This window comes from Cydia fagiglandana, chromosome 8, assembly GCF_963556715.1.
Source record: "Cydia fagiglandana chromosome 8, ilCydFagi1.1, whole genome shotgun sequence".
Classification (NCBI taxonomy): domain Eukaryota; kingdom Metazoa; phylum Arthropoda; class Insecta; order Lepidoptera; family Tortricidae; genus Cydia; species Cydia fagiglandana.
The window spans coordinates 3,325,550-3,338,421 of NC_085939.1; the positions used below are offsets into that span (position 1 = coordinate 3,325,550).

The 12,872-nt window shown below is 38.4% G+C and overlaps 2 protein-coding genes across 2 annotated transcripts; one reads left to right on the plus strand and one right to left on the minus strand.

The window, feature by feature from the left end:
• The first annotated feature begins 329 nt into the window (after positions 1 to 329).
• LOC134666462 (translation initiation factor eIF2B subunit epsilon) lies at positions 330 to 5,391 on the plus strand. Its single transcript, XM_063523630.1, has 10 exons — positions 330 to 477; positions 568 to 692; positions 1,414 to 1,605; positions 2,000 to 2,183; positions 2,401 to 2,645; positions 3,123 to 3,242; positions 3,527 to 3,837; positions 4,005 to 4,187; positions 4,430 to 4,710; positions 5,121 to 5,391. The coding sequence occupies exons 1-10, from the start codon at positions 391 to 393 to the stop codon at positions 5,322 to 5,324; spliced, it is 1,932 nt and encodes a 643-aa protein (XP_063379700.1). The 5' UTR covers positions 330 to 390; the 3' UTR covers positions 5,325 to 5,391.
• On the minus strand, positions 5,352 to 7,272 carry LOC134666463 (anaphase-promoting complex subunit 10). Its single transcript, XM_063523631.1, has 4 exons — positions 7,119 to 7,272; positions 6,799 to 6,949; positions 6,261 to 6,497; positions 5,352 to 5,881 (listed from the first exon to the last, which is right to left on the minus strand). Exons 2-4 carry the CDS (start codon positions 6,893 to 6,895, stop codon positions 5,670 to 5,672), a joined length of 546 nt encoding a protein of 181 aa, XP_063379701.1. The 5' UTR covers positions 6,896 to 6,949; positions 7,119 to 7,272; the 3' UTR covers positions 5,352 to 5,669.
• Positions 7,273 to 12,872: the final 5,600 nt, after the last annotated feature.

Consider the following 12,872-nt stretch of genomic DNA (forward strand, 5'->3'; position numbering starts at 1 on the left):
CTTCCCATAGAAAATTTGACTTTCGCGCCTTTTTCTACTGACAAGATTTGCTCAACCATCTATACTTGGTCAAGCAGATCTTGTCAGTAGAAAAAGGCGGCAAATTTGAAAAATGTAGGCGCGATGGGATATTGTCCCATAGAAAATTTGAATTTCGCGCCTTTTTTTACTGACAAGATTTGCTTGACCAGCTATATATATATTCTTTGAGCGACATGTTCACCTCGGTGACAAGAGAAAAAATTGTGCCTCAAACAGGTTTAAATTGCTGACAGCAAAAAAAATTTATGTCAATGTCAGTTTAAATTAAGTGACGTACGAGCGCTCGTACTTTTATTTTCTAACCTAAATAAAATATTGAAAGCAAAAGAAAAATATTTATTATCTAAGATGGAGAAAGAAAATGCCGTTCAGGCGGTAGTTGTAATGGATATATTTAATAATAACTTTAATCCTATAACAAAATACAAACCTATGGTAAGAAATATTACGTTATTGTAATACAGACAAGATTGATTTCATCATCTTTTAAAAACTCAAATATATAAATGAAAACTTTATTTTTAGGGTTTATTTACGGTCGCTGGAGTGCCTTTAGTTAACTATGTTCTTGAATCTCTGGCTTTTGGAGGAGTCGATGAAGTGATTTTATTTTGTTGCAATGACGGAATTAAAATCAAGGAACATTTAAGGTAATTCATAAACAATAATAATATTTTACTTATTTACTCTGGCGCAGCGACCCAAAGTGTGTCTTGGCTTCCACTATGACTTCTTGCCAGTCTTCAACCTGGAGCTCGCGCAGATCAGCGTCCACCACAACCACGTCTGGTCATCGATACCTAGGTCGGTCGTGTCGTGACGTGCTGTCGGTTTTCCCTAAAACGCTTTTTTCACACAGGTTAACCCTTGGGACGCCTAGTGCCATATCCGTACCAGTCCTGTCAACTGCCGGAGGGTCTTCAATTTTTGTACCCGTCAACTGCCTAGTCCCAGATCTGTACAAAGTGTCTCAACTGCCTTGTGCCTTATCAGTCACCAAATTTATTGTATTATATTTTTACAATTTTGAGATCTAAACACTTACAAATAGAGTTTTATATCATTTGCACAATATCACTTTTTTTTGATCGCGGCAGTTGACGGGTACAAAAATTGAAGACCCTCCGGCAGTTGAGGGGGATGGGACGGATCCGGCACTAGGCATCTGACGGGTACAAGTACGTTTGTCGGTTCGGCGTTCCAGGGGTTAAGAATAATATTCACACAAAAGGTGAGTTTGGTCCCATTGTTAAGCAATGCCAATTTAAAGTTTTAATGAATGTTCTTGGATATGGGTTACAAACATCTGTGCTACAGAGGTAGCTATTATCCAGTTGACTATACTTATATTTTGTCAATTAATAATTACAGGGAAGCAAAAGAACAGCGGGCTCCATGGAGTCTGACCCTTGATGTACAGGTGCTAATGTCTGACACTTGCCAGACGATGGGGGACGTGATGAGAGAGATAGATGCTGCCGGTTTGATCCGAGGCTACTTTGTGTTGATGTCCATCAACAGCATCGCTAGCATACCCTATGCTTCCATGCTGGAGCAACATAAGTAAGCCATATATTTATGTTTCATTCTCTAAGAGCTTTTTTCAACATAATACATTGCATTGCAGCCAGGCAAGTATCTGTTTAAGGCTGACTTTATTCCTGACAACATTCTACACCAGTCAAACATAGGGCCAAACAAAAATGTACCATGTGCAGAAGAAGGTGATACAGTGAACATAATTATGATTAGGTACCAAATAACTATTTAAATATTAAAAAAATTACTTGTACCAATAGAAAGCTCTAAATATCAAGGTTGGTGTGACTATATACATATGAATATAAAATAAATAAATAGAATTCATATTTTAGTTATTTTAATATAATATGTATCCAGTTATTGGAAGGTTGCCAGTAATAGACGATTTATTCTATTATTTCATTATCTCTTATAGAACATTATGCAAGAAAGATAAAGGTGCAGCCATGACTCTGGTCTACAAGAAAGTGTCCTGGGAGCACCCCCTCATTGGCACTGACAAACCAATCTTCTTGGCAGCCGACGGTCACACAAGGAAAGTGCTGATCCACAAAAAATATAAACCCAAGTCTAAGGATAAGACTATCACATTACCCTTGGTAAGAGAGATCAAAATTCTGTAGCTTTATAGTATTTGTCAAACAGCTTGGGTATGGTGAGAGATGATCAAATGGAAAAACATAAACACACTGAGCTTAGGCTGACTAGAAAGGTCTTGAAAAGCACTTGATAGACATACAATGGGGAGAAAGTATAGTCAGCAATAAAACTTTCAAAAAATGTTTATTATAGATACTTGTTTCACTCTATTTATAGGAAACTGTGCTCAGCCATTCCGAAGTAAAACTGCATCACAACCTGGTGGATGCTAACATAGCGCTGTGCTCACCGTCCGTGCCTCCTCTGTTCTCTGACAACTTCGATTTTCAAACCAGAGACGACTTTATCAACGGTATCCTCATCAATGAGGAAATATTGGCCAGTTCGTTGTACTACGTGCTGTTGAAGGACAACATGTACGCTACCACTGTGACCAATTGGAGGACATTCAAAATTATAAGGTAAGTAAAGGTATATTAAGAGTCACACGAACCGAGCGTGAGTAGTATCCTCTAGCCGCCCATATGTCAAACCTTGCCAAGCAAAATGAAATTTTATTTTGTCAACACAAAGTTCAAATTAGAATGGAACAGGATACCTTTTTATAGGTCTCTGGGCGGCTAGAGGGTATTCCACCTGTGCAATTTCTTTGTCCGATGTGTATTTTGTCTCACATTTTGCTTAATGAGAGAGTGAGACGCAATTACATTGGACCAAAATATTGGACAGATGGAATACCACCACCAAACTGTAATTTGTTGAAATCTTTTTTTCCAAGTTTCGATTTCTGCCATTCGCAATTTTGACCACTTTATTTTTTCTTAATAGCTTTTCCTTTCCTGAAAGTGTTTCTAACTATTCGCATATTTTCCCATTATATTTATTTTAATTGCTTATTTTACTGATAGATTTTGTAACCATGAACCCTTTTTTTACAGCCGAGACATTATACATCACTGGGCACTGCCTCTGTCCATAGAAAGTGGGTCACTCTACCAAGATAACTACGAATTCTTGGGTAACCACAATTTCTGCAACAAGACTGCTACTTTGAGTAGGTAAGACTAATTTAGATACCAGGGTCTGACGGTTTTGGTTTGACGTTAAATAGTAGGAGGGCAAAAGAAAGTTAAAAGTTACGTTAGTTCCCTAACATAAGTATACTATTCCATACAATTAGTAGTGTGCCTTGGGTACTTAAGTTGAGGCACCGTACCTACTCTGGAATCCTGAGTAGGAACATATCCCAAAATTAAATAGTTTTTCTCATAAAAATAAATGATACTTACCTACACTTAAAAAAAAAAATCATATCTAAACTATTGTTAATCGTGTTTTTAAGGTCTTGCAGTGTCCAAGAAGATGTTTTAATAGGAGCCAATACCAAAATCAGTGATAACACAGTCGTAAACAAATCTGTTATCGGGAGCAACTGCGTGATAGGCAGTAACATTACTATCTCCGGAAGTTACATTGGAAACAACACGGTTTTAAAAGACAACTGCAAAATCATCAACAGTTACATCGATGAAAACTGCATAGTTGAGAATGGTTGTGATTTAGAAAATGGAACGATTCTTACTTCAAATGTGAAGTTATCAAGTGGAACTAAATATAAGGGTTCAGTGGTTGAAGGAGGTCTGGAATCAAATGGTAAATATTGTACACATATTGCTGTTTCGTTCGCAATGGCACTGACTGCCAGCATCATGGGCGGGACAGCAATATAAATACGCGCGTGCGATAGAGATAGGAAAACGTGGGTCAATGTACGAAATTCTTCATGCTTAGCATCCTTACTTTATGAGTATAAATTTCAGATCATAAACTTGCAAAATCTACTTCCGAAAGTGGAACGGAATGGGAAAACGAGTCAACCGGAAGCGAAGAGGATGAAGCTATCGGTTTTGAGAAAACCTGGAGTGACAGCGAATCATGCTACTCGTCCGATAGCAGTGCAGATTCTTCAATACCCGATTCACCAGTACCTGATGATACTAATAGTAAGTAAAAGCGTGCTGAATTGAATATGAGATCTATTTTGTGTTGCGAAATTTTCTCAGATTTAATAAAAATTAAGCATGTTTGTAAGCACGCTAATTTTGATGGTCGCCATTTGACGTAGGTACTGACTACCTACATATTAACGTTAAAATATGAAACACCGGAGAAAAGTTCGTATAAACTAAATTACCGTTCGGATGATCAAGGTTCTGCTGTATTGAGACATATTTTTTTTTTTCAGTTTTCCTTCATGAAGTAATTGACAGTTTAGCCAGAGGTTATGAAGAGAAATTAAAGTGTGATTACTTGATTCTGGAAATAAACTCGTCTAGATACGCTTACAACATACAGTTGCACGAGGTGAACTTCTTCGTGGTGAGGGCGCTACTCAGCCTACCAGTTCTCACGGATGCCATGAATGTAGTGTCTGTGGTCAAAGATATCTTGAAGTTCTTCCGGCCAGTTCTGGCAAACTATATCAAGACTAAATCTTCCATAATGGATTGTCTGAAAGCTGTTGAAGTAAGTAGTCTTAAGCAGTGTCATGTGGTGTGGATTATAACATGCGATTTATCAAATCAGGAGGGGCGGACGCAAAAATTACAATTTTCGACGCTAGTATGCGCGATTGGGGGGCAATGTTTTTATTTCAAGTGTTCTAAGTCACCAGTTCAATCAAAATTTCAGAACAATTCTTTGTGGGGTTTTTTAACCTTTTGGACGCCAATGACCGATATATCCGCACCACAGGTCCAACGCCAAAGACGGATTAAACGGTCACAGACCACAGAGCAACATAGACCTACGTGCATAAAGTTCAATTTCAGTTTTGACAATTCGGTGACGTGGCGTCCGAGTGACTGCTTTTGTGTACATACCTTGCAACCGCTTGCATACGATGACTAGTAAAATAAAAGAAATTCTGTTTTCAGGAAAGTTGTATCAAATGCGAATGGTTGAATGGAAAAGCGGGCCAGGTTATACAGTTGCTGTATGGAGCCGACGTTGTTGACGAGGACTCGTTACTGGAGTGGTACAATGACTTACAAGACAACGAGAGTCCTATCGCCAAACAGGCATCGCTGGTCAAATTCTTTGAATGGCTTCAAGAGGCAGAGAGTGAGGAATCAGACTGAAAATTTAATACAAACTTTTGTATACTGTACAGATTTATTCAGTTAATTTAATATAACATGATAATTATTTTATAGTTTTTGATTTAATGGTCAAGCAAATGATGTTGGCCGGTCGAAGCTTTTTACAGATCGCGCCAGGTTTCCCCTGTCAATTCTATCAATGGTGTGAAATTATTATTTTTTTATATTTTATGACTGATGCTAGCCTTTTAAGCCTATAGAACATAACTAGAACCGGGAAACCTATGTTGGCACCAACTATAAAAACCTTTAGACAGTTTCTGACCCCATTGGTACCGATTTCAAGACATAAGACGCAATCAAAAAATAAGAGAAGACCCTTTTTTATCGGATAGTAGTGTACTGCTGGAATTGGACTGTAGAAAAGTTCCTAAACTTATTAATATCAAATGAAGTGGGTTCACAAGGAGAATGCACTTTGATCTGTCTCATGTGTGTGTCCCTCCCGTTCTGGTGGTTGCTCAACACTGCTATCTGGATCATAAATGTTCTTATTGGTCTGTCATGCATGTCTTTGATTGGTATCATTTCCCATCCTGAAAGAAGAACAATTAAAACAATTTTAGAATACAATTTGATCTCAGATTCAATCAATATCCCTCCACCTTACAGAAAATAGCAGCCAAATAACACTAGACTCATAGAGTTGTGTTCCTGCTGGTGAGTAAGGTTACCAGAGCTCAACAAGGGTGCGGGGTGTTATCGTCGGCAACACACATGTAGCTCTGGAGTTGCAGGCATCCATATGTGGACGGTATGCTTGTTTACCACCAACATAGTATTAAAAAAATATATGTTAGAAGAACTAGATAATGTACTAATTTAGTACAATTCTTACGGGAATAGTTAATTTTAATGTATTCTACTACAATAAACGCATCCGAAGATACTGTGTTAAATTAAGCTTTGACTTACCACTCGGCTCTATTAATTCAATAACTTCAATTTCTTGTAAATCATTGAAGTGTGTTCCGGCCCTGATGGATATCCTGCTGGGAGTGTAGCTCTCATCCAGTTTGTAGTCTGTGTAGATGTAGATGTGTGACACCATAGTCTTTCTCTGAAATTGGATGTTGACTAGGTGTGGCAGTTGTCCATCTGACTGCCAATATGTGTCCATACAGTCATCCCTCAGCTGGTCTATACCAAAACCTGTGGGGATAATAAACGTTAAATTTAAATACATGTACAGTCAGCCAAGAAAATCTAACATTTGATTGATAGAGTAGAAAAGTGGAAGACCACTTTCTTGATTGACCATACACTGCAGCACATTGCATAGACCATGCACTGTCCTTGTAATACACAAGCCAATTTTTGCACTTGAATTTGGAACTTTCTTTTATTTCTATAAGAGTTCATAACTTTTTAATTTCCGGGAACTAGTCTAACAAGCTTCAAAAAACGTGAGCAAAGAGAATGAGGCAGCAGTATAGGTAAAAAATATAAGTACCTGGCTTACAAGATGATAGACTCCAAATAGCGTGATTACCAACTTCTCTTACTCTTCCAGATCTCTCGCTGGTAAGTGGGTCCTTGTCAGATGACATGCTTCGTCAATATGAACCAATCCACGAACGAAACTAATGTTTGAAGAAACACGGCTTAAATAGAAAAATAACATGATATGAATACCTACTTAGAAACTGGATTGCAGTATTCGAAAGTAAGATTCAGTAAGCAAGCTTCTATTTTATAAAATAGAATAGTTGTCCAAGAATAAACAATAATCGTCGCAAACTTCTCTTGCATGAAATAAACTATGATTCGTACCTGACACAAGTGATATAAGTAATTGGATATTTGTGGAGAATATTATAACAATAGAGTAGTAGTTGTTTTAATATATTTGTTAGAATCTAACAGTTAGATAAATATTAATGATTTAGAGAGAGACGCGTATTTTCTTGAACTGTTACGATTATGACCATAGATATAATAATATATTATGACACTGACAGCAGTGACAGTTCGCTTTGATACCAGGGTTGCCAACTCCATTTTTTTTTACCCCTAGAGCTCAACTTAAAAACCCCTAAACCTAAAACTGTACTATTATTTTGGAAGGTAAAGTTAAAGGTAAATTCAATGTTGACGTGTAAAAGTGCCCTTGTAGCCTATTTGCTGAATAAATGTTGATGTTTGATGTTTGGAAAACCCACTAAATGAAAAATAAAAGAATTTTTGTATACGTTTAATTACTTCTTTATTTATACATTTTCCAGAATTCAGTACATTATTATGATTTTCAACCGGTTCGACATTTTTGTGATCATACATACATATGAACGTTATAGATGGTCAAGCAAATCTTGTCAGTAGAAAAAGGCGAGACGATATCCGTTCACGCCTACATTTTTCAAATTTGCCGCCTTATTCTACCCAAAAAAAAAACCCTAAAAAAACCAGTAAAAATATTTAGCCCCTAAAACAACCCCTAGCTGGTTTATTTCCCCCTAAATTTAGTGGGAAAACCACTAAGTTGGCATCCCTGTTTGTTTTTTTTTCTTTATTACGTTATGGCCCGTAACTTACGAGCATTGGCAACTCGGCCATGCTCAAACAAAATAGTTATTTTTTTACAAGGGGGCAAAGTTGTTGTTTAATCGCTCGTGCTAATATTGATACCCGAGCAAGCGAAAGATTCCAAAATTGAACCACGAGCGTAGCGAGTGGTTCGAAAAATGGAATCTTGAGCGTTGCGAGGGTTTCAAAGCACGAGGGTTAAACAAAATTTGCCCCCGAGTGAAACACAAAATTTTTCACCACACCAACCCGAAGCAAATATTAAATGTAAATTATCAAACAAAATCAAACCAAATCAAATCCAAATGAAAGTTATTAAAACCAAATCATCAAATCAACAGTTATCATCCAAAATCATCATTTAAAAGTCAATTCTACCGGCACACAAAAGAATACAACTCAAAATTTGCATTTGATTACTTTGCCTCACATGTGAATAAAACTTTGCTATTAGTTTTTGAAGTGCAAAGTAAGCCTTTCCGAGCTGGTGTGGTGAAAAATACATTAAAACTCCGATATAATAATTTCGATCGTTTTTGTTATGATAGTCGTTTACATTCGCGGCTCGTGGCTCGGCTCGCGTGGAGGAGCGGTTTTTGGGCACGACTGGCACGAGTCAAAGGGGCTCGCGAACGGCTCGACAAACTGAGGATTTGAAATGTCCCTCAATTAAATATGAATCCGAAGTCCGTTAGTCAAAATTGAAAATAATGGCCGCCAGATTGGTTTCTTTATTTTTGCTTTAATCATAATTAAACTATTTTCATATCTATGATATCACTTAGGTAGTTAGTACCTAATTGGTAAGTAGGTACCTACCCAGGGCTGGATTAAGCATGTCGGGGCCCCTAGGCAGTCCGAGGCTCGGGGGCCCCCTACAGTCAATTCTACACACAGCATATTCAGTACAGGGAAATAATTTTGCGTTTTTAATTTCAATCTTCAGGCGTCGGCCGAGCCGATCCAAATCGAACGATGTCTTTTTCGCTCTTATTGCGTGGACAGAAAGCTTTATTCTATCGGTTTTTGCCGATTCCGCGTCGTGTCAAGTGTGGGGTGAGCCCTTTAGGCTTAAGGCCAATTCCCAGTGGAATACCGCCGTGAGCTTCAGCGTCACTTTCCTATCTACCTCTAATGGCAAATTTAAAGCGAGGCTAAAGGCTAAACTCAACTAGTGTCGCAAAGTTGATTTTCTCAATAGTTAATATTTTGCGAGGCTGAACAGCGATTGTCCGACCATAAGACCAAACGCCGAGTCACATGATTAGAATAAACCTAATAATGAAGAATTTCCATATGTTAAAATTACTTAAATTACTAGAGTTAGACCAAGATAAGCCTGCAACAATTTTGATAGCACTCGCAGTGCAAGTGTTATTTTAAACCTCTAAACTTAACACGTGTAAACAACACTTGGACTGCGTAAGCTATCGTATAGAAGCAAAAATAAACGCGAGCGCAGCGAGCGCGAAATTTTTTGTTTAAAATATCGCAAATTGTGAAAGCTTGTTAAAAGGCCGGGTATCGATCTTCATCTGGGCCTAAAAGTCCGAAGTGCCCCAGTGAGGCGAGCTTTCATGCGAAGTCAAAGCCGTGCTTCATCAGGCTTCAGGATAAATAGTTGAGCACAGACACGAACCAATGTCCATTGTACATATTAAAAAGCGAGACCGCAGGACGAGCTTGGCGCAGCGAGGCCAAAGGCTAAGCTGAAGTAGAGGAGATGTGGATCACAAACCAATGGTAAATTAAGATAAAAAGTGAAGGTGAAGGACTGAAGGTCAAGCATTCCTATGAAAAACTGGGGACACGTTCAAAAAATACAAATACAAATACAAATGCATTTATTTCATTACTTTTTACATCAGTTCTTAGGTATAATATATAATAGTTAGGTAGGTAATTAGTCCATCTTAGGTATATGGAGTAAGTATATGGAGTACGTTCTTGTTTTTCTTTGTTTTTATCAATAGTCATCGTGATTCTGAGTCGAAATAACCCAAAAGTTGTTGGTTTTTCGAAAAAAAGTAAACCATTTTTCCTGAAAACCCCTATTATTACAACTTTACAACAGGTACGCAGAATACGCCCTGTAAAATGTAACGTATTGCTTAAATTTTATTACAATATTTCATTAATTTAAAGAATGGATGGAAAATAAACAATAACAAAGCATACTCATTATTATAAGAATAAAAAATTTACTCATGAATTTTGACCCTATGGAACAAAATTTTATTTGGTGCGCGCTGAGCCGCCGGGGCCCCCTAGCCGAGGCGGGGCTTTTAGGCAGTTGCCTACTTTGACTTAGGGTTAATCCGGCCCTGTACCTACCTACCTACGAATGTACTAGGTATCTACTTTATGAACACACGCTTTATAACATTTTGGTCGTAAGGTGCCTAATTAAAACTTTAAGCTAAGTATTTCATATTAAATATATTAAATTATTTATTAGGTTTTTATTAGGTGCTGTTGCCCACCCACGACCTCAGTCACGTGGATTTTTGTGTGATTTTTACGAGTACCTGTATTTATTGTTGTAATTCTACGTGAACATTGCGAAGCTAAAAAAGCGGTTGAAAACACGAGGCATTTGTGTCACAATGTCTTCTTCCAAAGTTTCAACATGGTTTCAACTCCTTCAATCGAAAAAAAAAATGTAATGTTAAGAGTTTGGCACCATTGTTTTGACGATCCTAATATATATTTACGTAAAAATATGAAATTAAAATATAAGAAACGGTTTTTTCTCTTCTTTCAGCCTGCCAAATAAAAAAATGTCCATATTATTTCTAAAATTAAAACAAAAACAACGCGTTCAAAGTTATATCTATTGTGTAAAAATTTTCTATCTCTTGTAGTTTCGGCTCTGCGTTGATGACTCAGTTAGTCAGAACATAGGTATACCTATACTACTTATAGGTAGGTACCTAAATTTGTAAAATACGGTTACTTACTACAATTCTATAGATGTTATCTTACAAATAGGTAATTACATAAAGTGTAACTAGTCGAACCCGTTCCTTTCCTTGTCGCTTCCGGTGCAAAAGTGCCCATCAGCATAATGCTCGCAGCATTTACCACTCTGAATGGCTATATGGACAGCTCTTGCACCAGAAACTTTCGGTGTGCCCCCGCTCCTCTTCTTTGCCTAATGGGGCATCCATTAACACGTCATAAGAATTAAGTGGGGAGAGGGTCTGAAAAAGAATCACGAATGGTCACCACGGGGAGAAGAGGGATCTAAGGCAATATGACGTGTAATTTTTTCATTTATTTGGCCTAGCCTAAAAGTGCAGGTACTTAATGTATGTACAGTCGCCATCAAATATATTGGAGCGGCCAAGGTGTTCACAATATCTGAACACGCACTCTAACGCCTTTACAATAGAGACGTGTTCAGATATTTGTGTACGACGGCCGCGCGAGCCGTGTGACTGATGAGAGGCGGCAAAGGTGCTGACCTGCTGACGCACGTAGTGTCCCAAACCAAGCACAGTCCGCTCTCCCACGACACTAAAGGGGCTGATTTAGACGGCGCGCGAACTCGCATGCGATTTTAGTTACCGATTAAAACCCGCAATGTAATGAAACTCGCATGCGAGTTATCGCATCGTCTAAACGAGCTCTTTTAGGCCATCAGGCCGCTTGCCGTCCGAGTGACTTTAAAAGTATGGTGAAATTTTTTGTGATGAAATCCACTCCGTTATTGCAGGCGGGCACGTGCGCCGGTCACGCAACTTCCGAGCGTCACGTGTACAGGGTTTCCTCAAATCTTCGAGGGTGCGGATTAGGTTTCTCAATGGAAACAAACGGAACTAAGCCTCAGAGGGCCTACCGCGAAGCTTGTTCGACTTGTTGCCTCATGTCACACTTACGTACGAATTTACAAGGGCTACAGAGAGGCAACACGTTGAACGTGGTTCGCGGTGGGCCTTCAGCTCTCTGTCCGTTTGTCAGCAGGCTGTATTTCAAGTGCCGTAATTCACTAACTACTATTCATTTAAATCATTTATTTTTTGCAATCCATGGTAGGGATATACCTACGTCAATGATGGTAGGTATGAGGTATCTATATATTATAAGTACTCAGCTGTTAAACAATTCTTACGGTACCTATCACATAGACACTGAACAGGGTACACCTAAGCAAATACAGGTATTATCAGTGTCGGATTTAGACATTTGCCGCCCGTAGGCTACCTATGCCGATTTTGCCGCCCCTATCCGCCTCGCTTATAGGTTTTTTAAATTACTTTCCTGTCAGAGGCGTTTAATTTTATAGTACAACCACCATAGCTAGATTAAAATGCATATAAGGTGACGTCACTAATGTCACATTCTAGATAAAGATTTATATGTGCCATTTTTGTCACTCAATGACGATGCAACCTCTTTATATTTGCCTGATCTGATCGGTGACCGGTGGGTACCGCTGGGTTTTGGCCATTGAGAATCAAGGTGAGGCATTGGCAGTCAGGCTGGATATAGCTAAAAGGAGTTTTAAGGAGTTCGGTCGGGTCTGGCATTGAGTCTGCTCGAGAGACTATGCTATACAAATGGATCGCTAGCTTTTTTTCCGGTAGACGCATATGAGCCGTATACCTAGTAGACGGAAGCTGCTCCGATAGCATGGAAATTACCGCTGGCGTTCTACTAGATTCTGTGCGAATTTTTTTCGACAAAATAGTAGGTAGGTACATTTTTAGGATTCCGTACTTCAAAAGGAAAAAAATGGAACCCATAATACCACGAAGATACAAGAATCGACGACCATCACAAATTTACAATGTAGTCAGATGGGTCACAAATAATGTAGGCAGGTAGTTAAATGAAAACGCGAGCGTAGCGAGCGCGAAATTTTTCAAGAAAATGGTAGGTAAATTTTAGGGTTCCGTACTTCAAAAAGGTCTTGACGTTACAGAGGGCGGCAAAATCGACAAATTATGCTTGTTATTTAAATTTTACAAATTAATTCTGGTTTACCCTATCTGAACA

Bases quoted from the DNA above. Each gene is read 5' to 3' on its own strand.
- LOC134666462 (XM_063523630.1), top strand. From the start codon at position 391: ATGGAGAAAGAAAATGCCGTTCAGGCGGTAGTTGTAATGGATATATTT. The intron at 3,243-3,526 runs GTAAGACTAATT...CGTGTTTTTAAG, and splicing joins AAGACTGCTACTTTGAGTAG to GTCTTGCAGTGTCCAAGAAG. The intron at 4,188-4,429 runs GTAAGTAAAAGC...TTTTTTTTTCAG, and splicing joins AGTACCTGATGATACTAATA to TTTTCCTTCATGAAGTAATT.
- LOC134666463 (XM_063523631.1), bottom strand. From the start codon at position 6,895: ATGTCATCTGACAAGGACCCACTTACCAGCGAGAGATCTGGAAGAGTA. The intron at 6,498-6,798 runs GTACTTATATTT...TTATCCCCACAG, and splicing joins TCTATCATCTTGTAAGCCAG to GTTTTGGTATAGACCAGCTG. The intron at 5,882-6,260 runs GTAAGTCAAAGC...TTCTTCTTTCAG, and splicing joins TGAATTAATAGAGCCGAGTG to GATGGGAAATGATACCAATC.